The sequence below is a fragment of the Trichosurus vulpecula genome, chromosome 9 (genome assembly GCF_011100635.1).
Source record: "Trichosurus vulpecula isolate mTriVul1 chromosome 9, mTriVul1.pri, whole genome shotgun sequence".
NCBI classification, from domain to species: Eukaryota; Metazoa; Chordata; class Mammalia; order Diprotodontia; family Phalangeridae; genus Trichosurus; species Trichosurus vulpecula.
In genome coordinates, this window is record NC_050581.1 from 43,766,971 (window position 1) to 43,790,510 (window position 23,540).

The following is a 23,540-nucleotide window of genomic DNA, read 5'->3' on the forward strand; positions in this document are numbered from 1 at the left end:
TCTGTCCCCTTTTCTTGACTGCAACTTGGTATTAATTTCTAAATTAGATTTTTCTCACTTCAAAAATTTTTTCTCTGTCTTGATAAAAAAGAGAACTTTGGACCAATCAGCTTAGGAGCATAAATGAAAGTTATTAAGACTAAATTTACATTTGTCATTTAAGAAAAGCTGATTTATTGGGAAACGGTCGTATTGTTGACTCTACCTGTAATGATTTTTGCATTTACTTTGTATATGTAATAGCTACTAGCACTTATACAGGGCTTTAAGGTTTGCAAAGCATTTTACATATTTGATCTCATTTAATGGTTAGAACAATCTTATGAGGTACTGTTATTATCCTTATATTGCAGATGAGGAAACCGAGCCTGAGAGAAGTTAAGTGACCTGCTTAGTATCACACAGCTGGTCAGTGTCTGGGGCAGGATTCCAGTTCAGGTCTACCTAACTCCAACACTCTAACACTCTATCCTCTGCACCACCTAGTTGCCTCATATGTGTGCGTGTTGTTTGCGCCCAGTAGAATGTAAGGTGCTTGAAGGCAGGCATGATTTAGTTTGTCTTTGTATCTCTAACATTTAACACAGTATCTGGCACGTCATAAATAAAGCATTGAATTTGGAGTTAGGAAGACCTGAATTGGTATCCTTTCTCAGTTCTTTCTATCTGTGTGACCTTGGGTGAGGCACTTAACTCATTTTCTCATCTGTACGAGAGAGATAATAATAACACCTATTCCACAAGGTAGTTGTGAGACTCACAAGAGATTACATGTGGAAAGTACTTTGAAATCTCTAAAGCTCTATATGAATGTTATCTGTTATTAATTTCCTTATTAGGCACTCATCAAACGTTTGTTGAGGTGAACTGAGCTGAATATACAGTTTGTACAAGAAGTGCGAAGGGAGTACATTGTTTTTGGAAGCTTTTCTTCACAGTAGATCATTGTCTTCATTCTTAGTCCCTGAAGTTATTCCACTAACTTTGTTGGAAAGGAAAGATGCTGAAGTTACTTTATTTAATAGTTCAGGAGCTACTGCATGTCTATATGTATCTTTTTAATTACACATAAATTGGCATCTTCCTGTTCTTGTTTTGGGAGTGTTCTTTTACTTCTTTTTTTAGACACTTTACTTCTGTGAATTTTTATTGACAGTTTTTGTTTTAACATCCCCTATATTTCCCAACACATGACTTCGCCCTCTCCGTCCTAGAGAGTCATCCCTTATGACAGAGAAGACATAGGAAGGAGAAAAATAGTTAAAATAACCAACATGTCAAAAAAGTCCGACGTTTATTGACATGCCCCACACCCACTGTACCAGCCTATGTGAAGGTGGGAAAGATTGGCGCTCTCTTAGATATCCCTTTTTTAGTTTTGTTGTTCTATTGCTATTTCTATTTGTGTGTATTGTTTTCTTGCTTCTTTTTACTTGGCATCTGTTCATAGCATCATAGATTTAAGCTGAAAGGGACCTTAAAGGCCATCAAATCCAACCCTCTCATTTCACACTTGAAGAAACTGAGGTTCAGAGACATTTAGTGAATTTCCCAGGATCACATAGCTAGATAGTTCACGAGGCAGGATTTGAACTCAGGTCTTCTTGACCCCACACCCAACTCTCGATTTTCTGTGCCATCCAGTGGCCTGAAGGCACATGGGCTGGGAATAGCTTCCCACATGTCAGGGGAGAATTCTACCACAAAACCATTCAGGCATAGAGGCCTTCCTGTGTTTCTCTGTATTCATCATATTACATTGTAATGTTTTATTGCATTCATGTACAACTGCTTGTTTAGCTATTCCCCATTTCATAGGGTACTTTCTTTCCAATTCTTGGCGACTACACAAAATGCTTGTGTAAATATTTTGGAATATATCTGATCTTTCTTTTTATCACTGACCTTCTTTGTCAACATGCTTAGTAGTGGGATATCCTGGACTAAGGGTGTGGGCATTTCTGTCACTTTGTTAGCATAATTTGTTAGCCAAAGCCAACTTGCCTTCAACAGTTTGCATCTTCAGTCAGCCCCCCCCTCTTGAATCTTTGATCTCTTCTTATGTACTAGTTCCTTCCCTGTTGCTTTCAGACATGCCCAGTTCTTTCCCATTGTAAAAAAACCCAAAACCATTTACTAGGTCCTACCATCCCCATAAACTGTTATTCTATAGATCTCTTCCTTGTCTTGGCCAAACTGCTTGGAAAATCTGCCTGTATTTTCTGCTTCTACTTCTTCTCCTCTCACTCCTCAGTCTTTTGCAATCTTCGCTTCCAGCATCGTCCCCCAGCTGAAACTACTCCTTCCAAAGTTACCAACAATCTCTTAATTGCAAAATCTGGTCATCTTTTCTCAATCTTTACTCTTTTCCACTTATTTCTTGCATTTGATATTGCTGATCACTCTTTACCCTCTGGGACACTTTTCTCTCTTAGTCCTCCTGACTGTCTGACTGTTCCTTCTCTGTCTCCTTTGCTGTCTCATAAGTTCTATCATACTCCCTAACTTTGGGTATTCATGGTTTTATCCTAGGCTCTCTTCTTCATTTGTGTGTGTCAACTGAGTGTGCGCATACACACACTCACACACACTCTCTCTCTCTCTCTCTCTAAACTTATCAGGTCTCATGGATATAACTATCATTTCTATGTAGATGATTCACAGATCTGTATATGCAGCTCTGATCTCTTCCTTGAACTTCACACAGCCCCAGGTTTGGACATTTCAAACTGGATGGCCAGTAGAAATCTGTAGAAGCAGCTGGTACAGTAGATAGGAAGCACTGACCCTGGAACCAGAAAAACCTGAGTTCAGATTCAGCCATAGACACTTAATAGCAGTATCACACATATGTATTTGTTGCCTTCCTCATTAGAATGTAAACTTTTTGAGTGCAGGGATTGTTTTTATGTTTTATACTTGTATCCTCAGTGCCTAACACAGTGGTTGGTACAAAGTACTTAATCAATGTTGTTGATTATTTAATATTTCCAAATTGCTTTCTAGAATGTTTGGACTAATTTACAGATCTGCCAACATTACATTCATCTGTATTTCCATAATTCTTCCAACATTTACTATTCCCATATTTTGTCACCTTTGCTATTTTGGTGTGCACATCTATTATCAATTATTTGGGGCAATGTTTCATATGATTTTCTGTAGTCCACGTTTGCTTTTAAAAAAGTTAATTTCCAAAAATTATTCTTAATTTTTTCAAAAATAGTTAAAATTTTTTTTATTCTAATCTTAACATATACCAAATAAGATGAGCATTTCCATATACAAAATAGAAAAGAAAAAGAGAATTATACATGAAGCAATCTCTTGTGCATAGTTTGAATTTCCATATAATAAATTCAACATATCCTACTTGTTTGTGCTTTTTTTTCCTGGATTTCTTTCTGTTTACTTCCATGCACTTAAAACAATGCTTAATAAATCTTTTTCTTTTTTTACATTCCTATCACTAAAACCACCTTCCTTCTCAACTCCCTTCTTAATAAAAAAAAAAAAAGAAAAAATAAAGCTCTTGAAGCAAAGATATTTTGTCAAAACAAAACATTGTCCAGGTCCAAAAATATATATCTTACTCTGTACCTTCAGTGTATCGCTTCACTGTCTTGAGGTGGACAGCACGTTTCATTGTTTGGTCCTCTGGATTTGTGCTCTCTTAGTGCTTATTAGACATATCTTGCCTCTGTTACCAGATGACTTTGGAATTTGGGGTCAAAAGATACCCTGGGTATTTGAAAAATGGTTTTGATGTTAGACTGCTTTTTCTTTAATTATTCAAGAATGAATCATCTTGTGTATATGTTTGGGTGATAGTGTCTTTTATGTATGAAGGACAGTATAATATTATAAAAACATCAATGTCAGTTAACATTTATTAAGAACCCACTCTGTGTTAGCGTAGTACAAGGAAAAGAAAAGAGATATAATAATAGGTGACATTTATATAGCATTTGAAGATTTGGAAGGGCATTTTTATGTATGATATTGGATTTTGTCCTCACGATAATCCTGTGATGTAAAGACTGAAGGCATTGTATCCAATTTACTGATGAGGAAACTGAAGCTCAGGGAAGTTCAGCCCAACAGATTGTAATTCGGAGGCAGGAGCTGAACCTCTATCCAGCTCTAATTAAGTGACTAATTAGTTGATCTAAAGTCACACAGCTATAAAGAGGTAGAGCTTGAAGAATTTGAACACAGCTTGCCTGATCCAAGTCCACTATTCCTTCTTTGTAAATAGGAGATGATATTGTTACTTCTTCATTTCTTATTGTGGCCCAATTGGATTATTCCAAATCTTTTATGTTTTCCTGAAGTTCCGAACCCTAGTGTGAGGAAATGACTGTTTTTCCTATTTTACTGACAAGATTATGAACGTCTAATATAAGCACTGTCGATCTCTTCATACCTGAAAACTTGATGGAATCTCTACTTATTTTCCTTTATGGTCCTCCTGTCTTGGAGGAATGCATGGACCTCTACCAGTTTGATCCTATTTTCTTCTTCTGTTGTTGTTGAATTGTTTGTCAGTTGTGTCTGGTTCTTTGCAACCCTATTTGGGGTTTTCTTGGCAGAGATACTGTAGTGCTTTGCTATTTCCTTCTCCAGCTCACTTTACAGATGAGGAAACTGAGGCAAACAGGGTTAAGTGACTTGCCCAAGGTCACACAGCTATAGTGTGTGTCTGAGGACAGCTTTGAACTCAGGAAAATGAGTCTTCCTTACTCTAGGCCCAACACTCTAACCTGACTGCTACCTAACTGCGCCGTTTTCTTCTACCTCTTATATTGTCTCCCTCTTCACTTACTACTTTTCTTTTATACAAATATGCCTTAAACCTTCCCTATCCTAAAAGCAAAACAAAAAGACTTTGCCTGTATTCTGAGTTACAGCCCCATTTCTTTTGTTGCTTCTATTGTAAAACTGGTAGAAAGTCCATTCTACACTTACTACTTCCATTTAACTTTTTACTTCTCAATTTTTGACAATCTATTTTCCTTTTCCACTCTTGTGGAAACTGCTTTTCTCACTAGTAACTTTCTAAATGACAAATCTAGTGGCTATTTTTCAATCTCAATCCTTATGATCTCTATAGATTCATGACATTCTTAACTGCCTTTCATTCCGGATACTCTTCTATTCCTTGAAGTCTGTTATATTACACTTTCCTGTTTCCTCTTCTATTTTATGGTTTTCCCCTTCTATTTTATGGTTTTCCCCCATCTCCTTCAATTCTTCCTCTTCCTTGAAGTAAGTGCCCTAAATTTGAGTATTCTTTAGGCCTCTATTCTTTTTTAAAATATATTTTTAAATTGTTAAATATTTCCCAATTACATTTAAAAATTTTTCAACATTGATTTTTCAAGGTTTTGAGTTCCAAATTCTCTCCCTCCAGACAAGCAATATGATAGCAATTATATCTGTAAAGTCATGTAAAACATATTTCCATCTTAGCCATGCTGAAAACACACACACGCACGCACGTACACACACACACACGCACGCACGTGCACACACACACACACACACACACACACACACAAAGAAAAATGAGGTAGAAAAAAGTATGCTTACATCTGCACTCAGAGTTCATCTGTTCTCTCTCGGAGGTGAATAGTATTTTTCATGATATGGCCTTTGGAATAGTCTTGGATCATTTTCTTGATCAGAGTAGTTAAGTCTTCCACAGTTGATCATTGTTAGAATTTTGGGGCTACTGTGTACTGTGTTCTTCTGGTTCTGCTCTCTTCACTTTGCATCAGTTCATATGAAGACTTCCCAGGTTTTTCTGAAACCATCCTGCTCTTTGTTTAGCACAATAGTATTCCATTATAATCACATACCACAACTTGTTCAGCCATTCCCCAATTGAGAAGCATCCCCTCAATTTCCAATTCTTTGCCACCACAAAAAAGAATTGCTACAAATAGGTCCTTTCCACTTTGTTTTGATCTCTTTGGGATACAGAATAGTAGTGGTATTGCTGGATCAAAGGGTATACATGTTTTTATAGTAGGGCTCTATTCTTAATGCTTCTTTTTCTGTTCTCTCTTGGTCATCTCATCCATTCCCACAGCCTTTGTCTTTGATGTTATGAGGATAAAACCCAAATCTCCTTCTATTAAATCTACCTGTCTCCTGAGCTCCAGAGTCACATTTCCTACTGGCCTAATCCAACATAATATCTAACAGCATGGTGTACTGTAAAGAAAACAGAGCTTATATTAAGGAAACCTACGTTCAAAACTTGTCCTATCTCTTATTACCTGAATGACTTTGCACAAATTATTCCATTTCTGTGAGCTGCAGTTTACTCATCTGTAAAATGGAGATAATTGTTTTAGCTGCCTTACAGCACAATTGTCAGTATTTTTAAAAGTTTAAAGCACTAGAAAAATTTGAACTATTACAATTATTTTGTCCCAGACTGAATGTCACCCTTTTCCTCTTCTTTGACTTTCCTAATATCAATTAATGCTGCCAGCATTTTCTAGTCATCCACAGTTGAAATCCTAAAAATATGTTTTTTTCTTTTAATTTCTTCTATTTTTTAATTTATGAAATAAACCAAATATTTCCATGACCTAGTACAATAAAAAGATGCTTGCACATGGAACTGTAAATCTACTATGCACAACTTGCTATTCCTTTCAAATACGCAACAAAATTCCTTTTATCCCCCTTCCCTCCCCCCCCATTGTCTAATCGTAGATAGCTGCCATTAGACACACACACACACACACACACACACGTATGTGTATATATACATAAACATATGTAAATTTATTCTCCACATCTATTTATCAGTTCGTTTATTATATCTTTTATTTTTGTCTCTCCTCCCATATCTAAATCCTGCTGATTCTACTTATACGATATGCTCACTCACTTTTCTTCCATTTCCTGCAGATACTTTATCCTCTTATTAAATTGTAAGCTGCTTGTGGGTGGGGATTGTGCCTTGTTTCGTCTTTGGTATCTTACTATATTTGTACAAGGTAGGCGCATATTGAATTAAATGTATTCCATGGATTTCTTCTTTTCTATGTCTAATACCTTATTACTTTGTGCAGCTTTGTTCATCATTCCTCATTTGGAATAACCTTGTTCCTCTCTCTGCTTGTTGAAAGCACTAACCAAAGCCTTTTTACAAAGCCTTTCCTTTCTTTGAGCTCTCAAGGCACTTTGCATGAGCCTTTGTTATGTATTTATTACATTCTACATTCTATTTATGTTTATACACATCTTATTTCCTCAAACACTGCTCTTCTCCCTCCCTTCTTTCCCTCTGCTATAGTACGTTTTGTGCCTCTTCATGTGATGTAATTTACCCTTTTCTACCTCTTCATCTCTTCTCCCAGAACAATCCCTTTGCACCCCTTAATTATGTTTTTTATCATCATATCAGTTACTTTATATTGACACCCTCGGTCTATGTATATGCCCTTTAATTGTCATAATAACTATACCATTCTCAAGATTGACATATATGTATAACATATATAAAACAATATAATCCTATAAAAGGATGTAAACAGTTTGCCCTTATTGAATAACAAGGTTCCCCCCTGCCCCACCCCCCACCCCCACCCCCGTTTACCTTTTTATGTCTCTCTTGAGTTTTGTATCTGAAGATCAAATTTTCCATTGAGCTCTGGCCTTTTCATCAGGAAGGTCTGGAATTCCCTTATTTCATTGAATGTCCATCTCCTTGCCTGAAAAATTATGCTCAGTTTTGCTGGGTAGTTGATCTTTGGTTGTAGTCCCAGCTCCTTTGCCTTTTGGAATATCATATTCCAATTCCTCCTGTCTTTTAATGTAGAAGCTGCAAGATCCTGTGTGATCCTGGCTGTAGTTCCACCGTATTTGAATTGTTTCTTTCTGGCTGTTTGCCATATTTTCTCCTTGACCTGGTAATTGTGGAGTTTGGCTACAACATTCCTTGGAGTGTTCAATTTGGCGTCTCTTTCAGGGAGTGATCGGTGGATTCTTTCGATGACTGTTTTACCCTCTGGTTCTAGGACCTCAGGTCAGTTATCCTTGATGAGTTTTTGAAAGATACTGTCCAGGCTTTTTTTTCATCATGGCTTTCATCTCCTGTGGAAAAAGTATATTCCTAGTACAGTTGAGACATGTCACATGTATTCACTTTGGAACTTTGGAAAGGTAATGGTTTCCCGAGGTATTTCTTTTCCTCTTTCTAAATGTCTCTAGATATTAATCATGTGGTTTTTATCTTTTTCTTTGCCACAGGATTCACATGCTGGACTATGCTTCAAGGCAAAGGGACATCAAAAGGAGTTTTATAACTGTCACCTCTATTAGAATTTTGTAGGGTTTAGTAATATTATTCTTCCCTATGCTCCTCCAACTGCGACAAAGCACTTTTATTTATAGTTTGTAGCACTTCAATTTTTAAATAATTTTATGACATATCTTTCGGTTATTTTTAATTGATAAAATAAGTAATTTTCCTTTTTTGGAACCTCTGTGTAATAAATCCTATTGGGAGCTTATAGTATAACTGACTAATTTGTATTGTGCTGTTTTTCTATCAATATTTGAATAAACTCTTTCATATTTTTCATTGGTTGTTGTTAAGCTAAGTATTCCTATAGCAGGATTTTTTTTTTTTAATTACCAAATGTAATTCAGTATTGGTCTAATGGAAGCCATATGCTAGAATATTATACTCTGGGACAGTGCCATGATAGGAAACCTGAGAAATCAGAGGTGATGGGACAGTTTCCAGCTAGCGCTCTGTGAGTGTGCCTTTCTTTAGTAGATTTTCTAGCAAGTAACCAACATTCTGGAGTATTTGGGCTGTTGACTGTTTCTGCTGTTTCCTCATACCTAGTTTCCTGTAGCCAGTGATTTCTAGTCCCTGTTTTTTTTTACCTTTTCCTGATATCTTCTTACCTTGTTGGCATTGAAGTCTTAACTTAGGAGATCTCTAGTCACAAAGAGAATCTTAAGAGTTTACTATGACAATACTGTACATTCCTATATCTCTTTACAGTATATATAGAAAGTCCTTTTACAGTTGTTATCTAATTTGATCCATCTTGTGAAATAGGCTCGGTAGCTCTTATCATCCCCATCGGGTTCAGACAAGTTGTAACTCGCCCATGGTCTAATGAATAAGAGAGCTAAGACTATAGGCTCAACTTTCTGACTCCTACTCCAGTTTCCATGGCAAGCTGCTTATAATATCTGTACCAAAAAACCCATTTTGCTCCGCTCCCTTGGGAAGCTGATTCTGTTTCATATCATCCACTGTTTGGAAGATTGACAGGAGACACACCATTAAAGACTTGGTCATTTACACTTCCTAGGAGTAGATTAATATAATTGCCTTGTTCTTGCTCTATACTACCATGAGGTTTTTTGCTGTTAGAGTGCTATAACTCCATATTGCCACCTGAGTCATTGTAGTCATAAGCATTTCATTTCTTTTCAGGTAGTTCCATCTTTCCTTTTTGACCATTCTGTCTACTTTCTCCACTTTCCATTTATTTTAGCTCAATCTCTGTCTCCTGGATGTGCCTTGGATTGATTATCTTAATTTCTGTTGGAAGAATTCTGTCAGTTTCCTTGCCCATGGCATGCACAGTGTGGGAGGGCTGTTCCTTTAAGGAGGTCTCTTCCTTTACAACTTCCAATCTTAAATGCCCAAAGGTTTTCAAATTCAATTGATGTTATAAGGAAAAGAACACTCATTGTAGCCTTTAAAAAAAAATTCTCTGTGTATAATCTGAAGATTAAGATAGCATTATGTTCTAGTTCTTATGGATTGAATAATTAATCTAAGACTTTATAGAGTGACCTATTTCAAACAAACCTCATGTAAAACCTGTGTTATAGTAATGCTTTTTTAAAAATTTATTTTATTTTTTATTTTTTTTTATTTTTAGTTTACAACACGGTTCTACATAATTTTGAGTTCCAGATTTTCTTCCCTCCCTCCCCGCCTCCCTCCCCAAGATGGCATGGAATCCCATTAGAGTAATGCTTTTAATAATGCACAGAGCCCGCTTTTGTGATATATTCTAAGTCAATTGACTCTTGCAAGTGTAAATGTTCTTATGAGAGTGTCAGATGACCATAGAATTACCCAAGTGAGGAAAATCTGACCCATTTTTATATTGTATTTTAACTCGTGCTTTTGCTTTTCTCAAATAGGCCTGCTGAAAGCCCTGCTATATTAAATGATCCTTTTGATATCTGCCTTTCTATGATACCAGACAGGTTAATTTGGGTTGTCTGGTTGCAACCTGGAAAAACAGGACTTTTGTTAGCTTTTTGCTAAAACAGTGTTTGCTTTTTTTTACAGAGGCCATAGAAAGTATGAGATTCCTTGCAATTTTAGTATAGGTTAACATGGCAGGTCATGTGGACCTGAAATGTAGGACAGGGCTCATTAAAACAAATATTTGCTGAGTCCTTATAATAAGCTGGTGGTCAGTGCTATGTCCAGAGATGTTTAAGTTTGTGGATAGTTTTAAGCTCATCCTAGAGAAATGATTGTTAAAAATTTGGAAACAAATGTCTGACTCATAAACTATTACTTATGAAGGTAGGAGAAAAAAACCTTATTCTGAACAAAATGCTCACAAAACCTTTCTGTTGCACTTTCTTAGCCCTAATTGTGCTAAATTCTAAATTGCACTAAACTTCAGAATAGAAATGATCTACCCACAGTATGTTTTCCTTCATAGGACACTTTATTTGAGTTGTTCTCCCCGTAGTGAGCATATGTCTTTACTGACATAGCCATGTTCTATTCCTTTTATGACCACTGTGAACTGAAGCTACTTAAACTAATGTAGGATCACTGGTGGTGTAGGGATAACCATTTAATTCCTTTGGATTTCAATGAAAGTTGTTGAGATTTTGATTTAATGTTGTTGTTATCCGGGGTCAGTAGCCTCCAGTGATTAGTTCTAGTTTTGAAAATTGATATAGGCTGTCCCCATTAATTTTCTTTTTTTCCCCTCTTGTTTTATTCTCAATTAAATATAAAAAAGTTTTTTGACATTCATTTTTTAACATTTGAGTTCCAAATTCTCTCCCTTCCAACATCCTCTTCCCCTTTGAGGAGGCAAGCAATTTAACATAGGCTATAGATATTTCCATCTTAGCCATATTGCAAAAGAAAACACAGACCAAAAAAAAAAAACCCAAGAAAAATAAAGCAAAAAAGGTATGCTTTGATCTTCATTCAGACTTCATTAGTTCTTTGTCTAGAGGTGGATGGCATTTTCTATCATAAGTCCTTCAGAATCATCTTAGATCATTGAATTGCCGAGAATAGCTAAAGTTGTTCATAGTTGATCATAGTTATAATATTGCTGTTACTGTGTACACTGTTCTTTTGGTTCTACTTACTTCATTTTGCATCAGTTTATATAAAACTTCCCAGGTTTTTCTGAAAGCATCCTGCTTGTCCTTTCTTGTAGCACTGTAATATTCCATTATAATCATATACTACAACTTGTTTAGTCATTCCCCAACTGTTGGGCATCCCCTCAATTTCCAATTCTTTGCCACTACAATTTTTGTACATATAGGTCCTTTTCTGTTTTCTTTGATCTCTTTGGAATACAGACCTAGTAGTGGTATTGCTGGGTCAAAGGGTATGCACAGATTTATAGCCCTTTGGGAATAGTTTTGAATTGCTCTCTAGAATGGTTGGATCAGTTCACAACTCTATTAACAGTGCATTAATGGTCCAATTTTTCCACACCCCTTCTAACATTTGTCATTTTCCTTTTCTGTCATATTAGCCAATATGATAGGTGTGAGGTGGTATCCCAGGGTTGTTTTAATTTGCATTTCTCTAATCAATAGTGACTTATAGCCATTTTTATATGACTTTAGATAGCTTTGATTTCTTCTGAAAATTGCCCGTTCTTATCCTTTGACCATTTATCAACTGGGGGACGATTCATATTCTTACAAATTTACCCCATTAGTTTTCAATGTTGCATATACAACTAGACCTGCAAATTCTAACAAGTTTTTTAGCTAAAGGTCAACAAACAGTTTGGCTTAAATGACTTGAATGCTCATCTAAGGTCTTGTAATTTAGGAAAAAATTATATCTTAGATGAATTTTTAAGTTTTGACTTCCCATGGTTGGTACCAGCTTAAAGGTGTACTTTGTGTCTTTTGTTGTTAGGGAGTGTGAAAGTCTTTCTTTGCAGGGTGATAGGATGAGAACTTTTCAGTAATTTATACTTTTTTTTGTCTCCTTTAATGGCTATAGACTTTGAAAATTAGAGCAGATTGGCTAAGGATCAGTTCACATGAGAGAATGGAAAGCAGAATAGTTGTATAGGTGATGCTGATGACTTTCGGATTGGAGTTGGCCCCTATACTACTTTTTAAGGCTAATTTTCACCTTCTAAGATAATGATTGTCAATTTTAGTATTTTAATATACCCAGCATGTCTCTAGGTTTCTTAAGAGGTGTAAGAAACTTTTAAAAATGTTTTATTTTTGTCTACTTTAATTTTAATGCATTAAAAAATATAAATTAAAAAAAATTAAACAGCAAAAATCTGCCTTTGTTCTGTCCCTCCTCTATCTTTATCCCCAGTTGAGAAAGAAAAAAAACCCCAGAATCCCTATTACAAACATGTTTGGTCAAGCAAAACAAATTTCTGCATTAGCTATGTCCAAAAAAAAAAAATGTCTCATTCTGCACTGAGTCCTTCATGTCTCTAAATCAGGAGGTGAGTAGCATGTTTCATCATGAGTCTTCTGGAATCATGGTCGGTCATTATGCTGATCAGAGTTCCTAAGTCTTAAGAAGTTGTTCGTCTTTACCATATTGTTGTCATTGTATAAATTGTTCTCTTCTTTTCACTCTGAGTCACTTTATACATATCTTTCCAGGTTTCTCCTAAACTATTTCCTTCATCATTTCTTGTTTTCTTTTTCCCCACAGTAAACATTTATTAAATACTTATCAGGTGCCAGAGATGCAAAGACAAAAATGAAATAGTACCTACCTTCAAGGAGCTTACAATCTACTGCACTGTTAACTAGTTTCACGTCATATTTTTCTGTGCCTGTGTGTGTGCGTGTGTGTGTGTGCACGCGCACGTGTGCGTACTCTTTCCTCTGACCAGTTCAGATGAGATTGAGTGAAGTTTGAGTATTAGCCATTACTTCACTTCCTTATTATTTGTATAGACTTGTGTTTATATATCCCAATTATGTGAGATAAGTTTTCCTAATCTTCTTTTCTGCTTCCCCTTCACCCCATATATTCTTATTCCCCTCCCTTTCCATTTTCTTAAGATCATTAAGATATAACAGAACCACTCCTTGACTTTTATCTGATTTACTCTTGATGAGCCCTGTTGATGATAGCATTTAGAGGAGGCACATACATCATCTCCTTATATTAGAACGTAAGCAGTTTATTCTTGTTTAGGGGTAGCTAGGTGGTGCAGTAGATAGAGTGGCAGGCCTGGAATCAGGAAAATCTGAGTTCAGACGGCCTCAGACACTACTAGCTCTGTGACCCTGGACGAGTCACTCCACCTCTACCTCAGTTTCCTTATCTGTGAAAATGATGGTCACAATAGCACCCACCTCACAGGGTCACATGAGACAATAATGGTAAAGGGCTTAGCACCCATAGTAAGCACATGTCAGCTGCTACTGTTATGGTTACTGTTTAGCCACTTAGGATTGTTCATTCGTATTGACCTTTTTATGTTTCTCTTAACTCCTTTGCTGGATCATAAGAGTTTCTATGCAGCTCTGACCTTGTCGTCAGGAATATTTGACGTCCTCCTTTATTAAAGGGTCATTTTCTTTTCTTGTAGGATTATACTCAGTTTTGCTGGGTAAATTATTCTCAGCTAGCAGACAATGTCCTTTTTCTTCTGGAATATGGTATTCTAAGATCTCTGCTCCTCTGGAAGGGTGGTTGCTAAATCATGTGTAATCTTTACTGTGGCTTCTTGGCATTTGAATTCTTTCTGGCTGTTTGTAGTATTTTTTTCTTTGACCTGGAAGCTCTGGATTTTGGCTATAATGTTCCTGGGAGTTTTCATTTTGGGGTTTCCTGCAGCAGGTGGATTCTTTCTATTTTTACTTTGCATGTTAGTTCTAGTTGGCAGTTTTCTTTAAAGATTTGTTAAAATATGGTCTTTTTTTTCCCTCCTAGATCTGTTTTTAGGTCATTTCTTTTTCCTATGAGTTAACTTATATTTTATTCTATTTTTTTCTAGTCTTTTGACTTTGTTTTCATATTTCCTATTGTCTTATGAAGTCTTTGCCTTCTATTTGGTCCATTCTAATTTTCAGGGAATTTGTTGCTTGGGCAAGGTTTTGTACCTTTTGTGCAAAGCTGTTAATTCCCTTTCCAGTTCTTTCTTCCATGGTTTTTAATTCTTGTCCAATTTTTCCCTCTAGAACTCTTTATTTCATTGATAAAAACATTTTTATCTCTCTCTTTTTGAAAACTTTTGCTTCATCTCTTCCAGAAATTCTAGTTTAATTTTTGCCCAAGCTGTCTTTTTCTTTGAGGCTTTGTTTATAGATGTTGGAGTCATTCTCTGCTTATGGATTTACGTCTTGGGCATCCCTGTCAACATAATAGCTTATTATGGTATGATTCTTTTTTTTTCCCTTCTCATTCTTCCAGCCTCCTTCCTGACTTCAGAGTTTATGTTTAGACTAGGCTGTCGTGTACTTCTGTAGGGAATGTCTGGGCTAGTCCTGCTGTTGCTTTCTTGGGTTATTGAATGTTGAGTTATTCCAGGACTTCAGGGACAGTTCAGGCTGGGAACTTGTTGTAAGCTTTTAGTGCTCCCAAAGTAGGTCTGATCTAGGGCAGAGTTTATTTGCTCCCCTTCCTGTCCTGGTCTGAGCCCTTCAAGTTCCTGACCTAGGTTTGGACCCGATCAAGGGGCCTGTGGGTTTGCCTGTTTGGAATTTCAATAGACTGTGCTGTTGGTCTCAGCCATGATGAGACTGCTGGAAAACTCTGTTGGTCCTATAGACTTCTCTTTGGTCTGGGATCCCTGCCCTGGTTATTCTTTTGCAGGCTTCAGACAGGCTAGAAGTTGGAATTGAGACTCTGTTTTGTTCCCAGAAGGCTGAGCCATACAATTTCTGCTTGTTTCTGAACTTGCTCCCAGCTCTGCACACAGCCTAGATCTCTGATCCACACTGCTCCCCACCCTGTAATGCTACCCTTAGGTGCAGGTCCCCTCTTTAGTTTACCCTAGATCTCTAACTCAGAACTGGGAAGTGTGGGACAGAGATAAGCTGCAGGTTGGCATCTGTTCCTTTGGCCTACACTAGCTTAGGTCCCTGTATGCTGGATATGGGACCTCTTCTTGCCTTGGTGCAGAGCTTCTCTCTGCACTAGAATGCTACGTGTTATATTCTCTTGGCTAGATGCCATCCTCTGTGCCCACAGACATCTCTATCTATCTTCATATGCTGACCTGGCCTGGAAAAATGACTCATTGTGATTTTAAAAAAATTTCCTAGTCAGGATTTGTTCGTGCTTTTTTTAGATCTGTTGGGAGGAGATGGGGGGGTGGGGAGTGGGAAGCTTCCTGTACCTCTTTTTGCTATTCAGCCATCTTGTCTTTGCTGCTCATTTACTTTTATTTTATTTGTGTGTGTGTGTGTGGGGGGGGTGTTTGAGGCAATTGGGGTTAAGTGACTTGCCTAAGGTCACAGCTAGTAAGTGTCAAGTGTCAGAGATCACATTTGAACTCAGGTCCTCCTGACTCCAGGGCAGATGTTTTATCCACTGTATTACCTAGCTGCCTTTGCTCATTTACTTTTATTTTAAGATTAAATTTTCTGTATACAGGATGCCTCTGCTTCTGTGCTCAACATTGTCTTAAATATTAATTACATGAAACAAAAACCTAATTCTGCATGTGCTGCAACCTAACTGGGCAGGTGCTTTTAGTTTCATATTTTTCGATGTCAGTGGAAAACCATTGAATGGGCAAAATAAAGATGGAAGAAACAAAGTGTGGGTTTCAGGTAGTGACAGTTGTATAGAGTGGTGAAATGTGGAGCTGTGAAAAGTTGAGACTGTATTCAAAACGTATGGGATTGGGAATCTCTCCAAATAAAGATAATAACTGAAGGGAATATTAATTTTCAGTGGCTCCTAGTTGCCGATAGGATAAAACCCAGTCTCCTTAACGTTGGTGGTCAAGGTTGTCAGTTGTCAACTTCTATCCTGCCTTTTGAACCCACCCTTCCACTGTCTTCCTCTTACCTGACTGGTCTGCTCACTGCCCCCTCGATCACACTGTCTGCCTTCTGTCACCAAGCTTTTGCTTGCCTGTCCAGTCCACCCTTCTCACTGTCTACGTTTTATTCATCATTCAAAGGCCACTTGAAACTATACTCCTGTGAAGTCTTCTACTTCAGCCTATCATATCCTATCGTTGCATTTTATGTGTTGTTTGTCCTATTCATTGATCACTTAGCAAATAATTATTGATACTGTTATTTCTTGTGAGACATTTTGGCATAGTGGATAGAGAGCCTGTCTTGAAGCTAAGAAGGCCTGGGTTCGAGTCCCATCTCTGATACGTATCAGCTGTGTGACTCTGGGCAAGTGACTTAACTCTTTGTACCCTAGGGCCAGGTAATTCTACAAGTTGCAGACAAGGTGCCATCCTGCACTAATAGAGGAAGCTTCCTCCCTTGGGATTTCTCTCTACCAGTGAAATCAGAGGTCCAGGTTCTTTCTTTTACGTAGGCAGACCCTACCTGATGATGTCAATTGGTTTCACAAAAAAACTCCAAGTATCACAAGGAGCAGTCCATTGTGTTGGAATAAAGTTAATTTCACAATACCCTGTGGTCATTGTCAGCCATCTGCTTGGAGACTCCAGTGCCGCTGTCTGAAGCAAGATTTGATGCCTTTAGGGTTATAATGTATTATTGTGAAGCATTTTTGGCCAGTGCAGTGTTTATGTGGTCTCTGCAGGCATATCTGTAATTCTCAACTTCTTTATAAGCTTCTGGTGGACAGGTTCTGTGACTTAGACTTTTTGTATCCTAAATAGGACCTGCTGCATTGTCTTGCCTCGGGCATGGTAGGTGCCCAATAAACATTTGATTGGATTTGAGAAATCATTGCTTAAGGCTTTAGCCCATGGGACACTTGGACAAAGGCTTTTTATAATTTTTTTTAAAGTGCCTTTGACCTTTACTTGTTCCATTCACTGTACAGGAAGCATAGGTAATCCTAGAAGAGTGAGAAGGGGCTTTTGCTGAACTGTGCCTTGGGAGCTTCTCTTTTTACAGTTGGTTTAATTTTTGAGGTAGACTACCAACATGCCAGAATCTGATCTGTCTTTCTGGCTGGCTTCTGCATGCAGTTATAGTTACCACCTGTAACTACTTCTAAATAACCCGTGACTCTTTTTCCTCTCCTTCCCAATCCCACTTCCACCATGTCAGTTCAAGGCCTTCATTGCCTTTTGCCTGGGCTTTTGCCCTTTTTCACTGATCATCCCTCTGATCAATCCTTTGTGCTGCTGTTAGATTAATCTTTTTACAAAATAATATTTGCTTGCTCAGAAACTTCAGCGAGTTATTACCAGCTAAATAGAGTCCAAATTCCTTCACCTGGTGTTCAAAGCCCTCTCTCCCTCAACCCCAGCCTCCTTTCTTGGCTTTATTTCAACCTGCTCTCTGTCATATACTCTGCTTTAACTAAACTGGATGACTTCACTCTCCGAGCATATCTATATCACTTCTCTGCCTCTGCCTCTACGCTTATGTCATTCTCCTCTATCTGAAAACCTCTCTCATCCCTTGCACCAACCTTCTGCCCCTCCTTTACATGTCCACATTTATATCTTTCATCATTTTCTCCACTAAGCCTTCCCTTTTCCCCTTACTTAGTTGGATAGGTCTCCAAACCCACATAGCACTTTGTACTTCTCTATTATTTCCTACTTTGTTTTATAGTTATTTTTCTCATCCCCCCATTGGCGTATGGATTCTTTGATGGTAGGGACTATAATTATTTACTTGTGTACTCCTCTTGAAGCACCTGTGATATATACCCAATAAATTGTTAAATTTTTTAAAAATCTAAAAGATAGGTCTTCTTTGTCATAAGAATCTTGTCTCCTCTTATCATTTTCCCCTCTGCTTCTTAAAGGAGGAAAAAACTAAAATGCTTGCTTGTGGCCACACTGAGCATTTTAAGACATCAGATTGTCAGTTATAGCTGCAGAATTAAAGGTCATAAATTAGGGTTGAAAGGGACGTCTGAGACCACGTACTGCAACCCCTCCTTTTATAAATGAAGAAACAAGAGGCACAAGGAGGTTAGGTGACTTGTACAAGGTCACACAGGTAGTAAACATCAGGGAAGGAATTAAACCATGTCCCTTGGACTTCAGAATCAGTGCTTTTTCCTCTGTGCCTTTTCTGTTTTCCTGGCATAAGGACCCAGCAAATTTTCATTTCAGTAAGCTTACTTAAAATTGTCAAAAACTTTTGAGCTCATTTTAGGGAAACAGAAATGTTTGCATGAGATGGTCTCAGGGGTGGGGAACTTGGCCTTGAGGTCACATGTAGCCTTATAGGACTTTGGGTGTGTCCTTTTGACTGAGTCCAAGTTTTACAGAACAAATCCTTTTATTAAGGGGATTTGTTCCGTGAAGCTTGGATGCAGTCACAGGACGCACTTTGGTAGACATCTCTGTAGCCACGTAGTGCATAGTTTCCAGCTATCTGAATATAGATGTGACTAGCTGAACGTAACATACAGAGACATTTAGAAGAGAAGTTAGATAGGCGGTAGTTCTGGGATTATGGGTGGTTCCAGGACACAGTAATTATTGTAATAATAGCTAGCATTTGCATAGCACTTTACAAATAGCACCTGTCATTTCATTTTATCTTCGTAACAAGCTTGGGAGGTAGATGCTTTTATTATCCTGAGATAACTGAGGCAGACTGAGGCTAAGTCTTTAGTAAGTTATTGAGGGCTGATTTGATCCTTAGTCTTCCTGACTCCTGGCACAGTGCTAGATTGCTAGATTGATCTCTTCTCCATCTGAATTGATAAGAGGGGAACATGAAATGCTGTTCTCTTTGGAATGTAGGTCTTGAATTGAACGTAGGAGATAAGTAGGTTTATTTTCCGTGACTAGAAGGGGTGGGATAGGAAAGGAAAGTGATTAGGTTGGGTTGTGCCTGGTGGTGGACCCAGTCACCCAATCAACAAGCAGGGAAGTCTTGACTTCTTCAGACTTACTAAATAGATGACCTTGATTGATGAGCCACAGGAATTGGAGGAGTTTGTGGAAAAGTGTGATTTTTGTGTTTTTCTCAGTGACCATAATATTTAGGGTTCTAGTTCACTTTGCTAATAGGCTCACAGGATCCCAAATTTAGAACTAGAGGAGAGCTTGGAGGCATTATGGTCCAACTCTCTCATTTTACAGATGAAGAAACTGAGACCCAGAAAATTTAAGTGATTTGCCCAAGGCAGCCTACTTTGTGAGGCAGGATTTGAATTCAGGTCTTCCAGACTCCAAGCCCAGGGCCCTGTCCACTATGCCACGCTATTATCCCTCACTGTTATTGTGGGTAACATTGTACCCTTGTTCTGCCTTTTTTTAAGATTAGGCAACCCTGTCATTGACATATAAAACTGAATCTCTGGCAAAACATCAGGTGCCTAACAAAGCAAGAAACAAGAATTTGGAAATTCTGTTGTTTGTCAGTAGATGTGACATGGCATGAAGTTACATGCAGTCTCTAACTTGGCACATTGTGAATTCAATCCATGAAAATATAATCTCGTTACTGCAAATGTGTGAGGTGAATTAGAGCTGAATTTGTGACTTGTGAATTGGATATGATTAACACTCCCACACACACCGATTTGTTTCTAAATTGGCTTTTTCTTCTCTTGCTGCTTGTACAAATTTCATTTCCCTTGTCTTATGAATTGTTGTTACTGTGTTTTAATGAGTGCATTGAATATGGCTAGACTATGTGATGCTCTCACACATTCAGTAAAATTAACATAATTCAGAGTTGTTTCTGATATGTGTCCCACAGAAGTAAATTACTAAGTGTTTTCCTTTAGCATGCTGGTGCCCACGTCTACCTTGATGCATGCTTTCCTGCCCAGCGTCTGAATCAACTGCATCTGGATTTTGCTGCTGATGTGTCTTGTACTCTTCACACGATGGTTTGATTAATCATTTATTCTGTTGCAGAGTGACTTGTCTGTGTGCCCAGTTTGAATCTGTGTTACAGCATGGCTTGAAGAGGAGTCGTGGATTAGCATTAACAGCAGCAGCAATCAAACAGGCAGCAGGATTCTCTAGCAAGACAGAGACAGGTACTGACTTCACTATTGAACAGGGGTTTGATATTTTGCCCCCCCTTTATGTCTAGGCATTTGGTACTTGGAAGTTGGGGGGGGTAACTTGAATTGTAAGACTGTTTTTTGTTTTTGTTTTTTTTTTAATTCGGCAAACAATTCAGTGTTGAATGGGGTTTTTCATTCATCTTTATTCTTGATGCAGAATTCTCAAAGCCACATTAGGTTCTGAACACAATCCAGGATCCTACGGCAGGATATTTTGGTGTAAAATATATTTATTTCCCAAATGTGGCATGGCAGTTGGTAAGAAATTGATACTTTGCTTAATATTGTGCATATGAAGACCATGACATTTCATGGTCGTGTCTTTAAAAACTATGGTCTTGGTTTGCAGTAGTTTTTGTGTGATGTATTTTAAGTTTGTGGTGCTAAAGAAGGCCATCCATGTGTGCCATACTTCAGTTCCTGTAACTTAATTTGACTGTTATTTACTTTGAAACTGTCATTTATAATTACATCAGTTCTAGGGAAGAAGTCAGTGATGCTTTAAAAGTAGTTTGTACTTCAGGCGGTGTCTGTGCTTCCCAGTGTAGTTCAAGATTTTAGAATCTTTCTAAGCATCATGGTAATGTCTGTGTTGCTGCTAATTAAAATGTGCTGTCTTATGATTGCCATCATTTCACAGGGAAATGAGAACTCATTGTACCCAATTTCTATTGAGAGTGCATACCAAAAGTGATAAATATTTAGCATCATAGAATATACCAGGGCTGGAAGGGGCCTGGGAGATTATGCAATCCAACTCCTTCAGTTTAAAGATCATGTTGCTGAGGTCCAGAAAAGGGAAATGTTTAGCCCAAAGTCATGAAGCCAGTTAGTGGCAGAACTTAAATTAGAACCCAGGACTCCTGATTTCCAAGTCTTGTTCTTTCCACTACACATTTTGCTTCTTTTAGATTCTGCCTCTTCTCAATGTAGTTTTATTTTTCTCTCTTTTACCTTTAGCTGCTCTTCAACCAAATGTACAGATTATCTTTTCATTTTGACAGAATTCAGATTTCTTGAGGTTAGTCACTATTGCCTAAATACCACAGAGCCTGGCACATAGTAGGGGCTTCATACATGCTTGTTGATTAATTCATTTCAATGGTTTCTCAGTTTTAGAAATCAAAGTGTTTACTTCAGTGACTCTTCAGGGCCTCACTAATACATCAATAGAATGTAAGTTCCTTGAAGGCAGGAGCTATTTGTTTTTGCCTTTTTTATCTCCAGCATCTTGCACACAGTAAATATTTTAGCAATATTTGTTGAGTTGAGTTGAATTTGATAAAATCCAAACTCTTTAGCTATATTCAAGGTCATTTACAAACTTGTACCAAACCTCATCTTAGCAAGTTTATGTCATAGTACATCTTTACCACTTTCTTTATACTATAGCCAAAGTGGGCTACTTGTCACTTCCTGTACATGTCCTGGGTTTAACTCATGCTACTTCCTATCCTCGTAATATTTTTCCTGGCTTTTTTTGTTATGTTAAAATCCTGTTTACGTTTCAAGACACAGTCAAATTGTTACTTTCTCTGTAAAGCTTTCTGTGATTCTCTCATCTTAATTAGAAATTATTTTTTCTTCCTTGTACCTAGCATAGCACTTTGTGCTTCTTTTATGTGCTTATATTTTTCTGTTATTGTTATTTGTACCAGTGTGATTTTCCTCCATTTGATCGTAAATCTCCATGAGAATTGGGACAGTGTCTTCTTTATTCTTGTAGCTCTCTAAGGTCCAGCGTAGTGCTTTCCATAGTGTAGATGTTTAATTTTACTTTGAACTGAATTGAAAGTTTAGAGAGATTTCCACTTATTTTTTCCATTTTCCTTTCCTTTTTCTTATTTTTTCCTTTCCTTTGCCTCTTCTAATTAGGAAGCATTCTCAGGTATGAGCCTCAAGGCTACCTTTTTCCCTAGGAAAAGAAACTACTACCTCAGGTAGTAGCATATATTGTATAGGTGGGGAATATGTGATGTCTGGGAGGACTAGCACCTCTGCTGTAAGGGCTTACTGAGCCCTTTTCAAGGCTGCTCATCCATTTTTGGCATCTAACTGGCACTCAACTCTCACCTGTGGCTCCAAGAAGCTGTAGCATGGACAGCAGCCACACCCTTGTAAAACTGTCTTGGTAGGTAGCCTAAACCAGATTGAGGGTAACCTGAGAGGCCTCGAACCTATTGGTAAATTAGGGGGACATCTACCCAAATCATATGAAGACTCTCCTTGGTAGAAGGGTGTATGAGAACAGTTAGTTGCAGTGACCATGAAGGTGGCTGAAGTAGGAGCTGTGGAGTGCTTAGAGCTTGGTCAGACATCCAAGACACCAAGATCATCCTCTGCATCCTGGGCCAGGCCAGTCATCCTGACTTTTGTCCTGCCACTGGACTTAAATGATTCAGGAAGGGAGAGTAAAGCTTATGACTGTGCAACTCTGCCTCACTTAAATCTAATTCACAAGCAAGTCAAGGAAGGCATCACCGTCTGATGTTGCTGGTCCTTTACAAAAATGAAGGACAAATGATAACAACAACATATTACATAGATGTTTTTACCCCCCCTATTTTTGTGATATTTTCATGAGGCCATGAGCAGCTGCATCCGTTGTGGGTCGGTGGTGATGGTGGTGTGGGTACTGGTTGATTTTGGGGATTGGAATAGTGTTTTAAGACTTACTTTTGACAAGAGACCCTTAGGCATGTTATGCTCTTGTTTCAGCCTAATATGAAGTCTGTTTCTAGTGCTGTGGTTGAATGTGGGCAGATGGACTGCAATAACAGAATAATTTTGTCGCTGTATCCCAGTGTTTAACACATAGTAAATACTTAAATTCTTATTGATTTATCTTATATATGTTCTTTCCTCTCATCTTGTCTATCCCTAGACGTCTACCCTTTTTATAATAGAGAATGACTACTTCCCAAACTGGATTTCTTATTATAAGGGAGCATCTAATTTAAGTTTATATTGTTTTGGGGGAGTACAAGAATTTCTCAACCTTCCTTCCCCGCCTCGCTCCTTTCCCCCTTTATTCTTGAGAGTAGAAGAAACAATCTTGAAATCATTTGCACCAGAATTTCTGAGACAATGTTTTTAGTATAGTAAAGATGAATGC

At 37.8% G+C, this 23,540-nt stretch overlaps 1 protein-coding gene across 1 annotated transcript in view; it reads left to right on the top strand.

Annotated features, from left to right (window-relative positions):
- The window catches only part of SNX29 (sorting nexin 29), a 647,758-nt gene that overhangs the window by 19,476 nt on the left and 604,742 nt on the right, over positions 1-23,540 (top strand). The window contains exon 4 of the mRNA XM_036738094.1: positions 20,271-20,395. Coding sequence (XP_036593989.1) covers positions 20,271-20,395 — 125 coding nt within the window. The remainder of the gene's footprint in view (positions 1-20,270; positions 20,396-23,540) is intronic.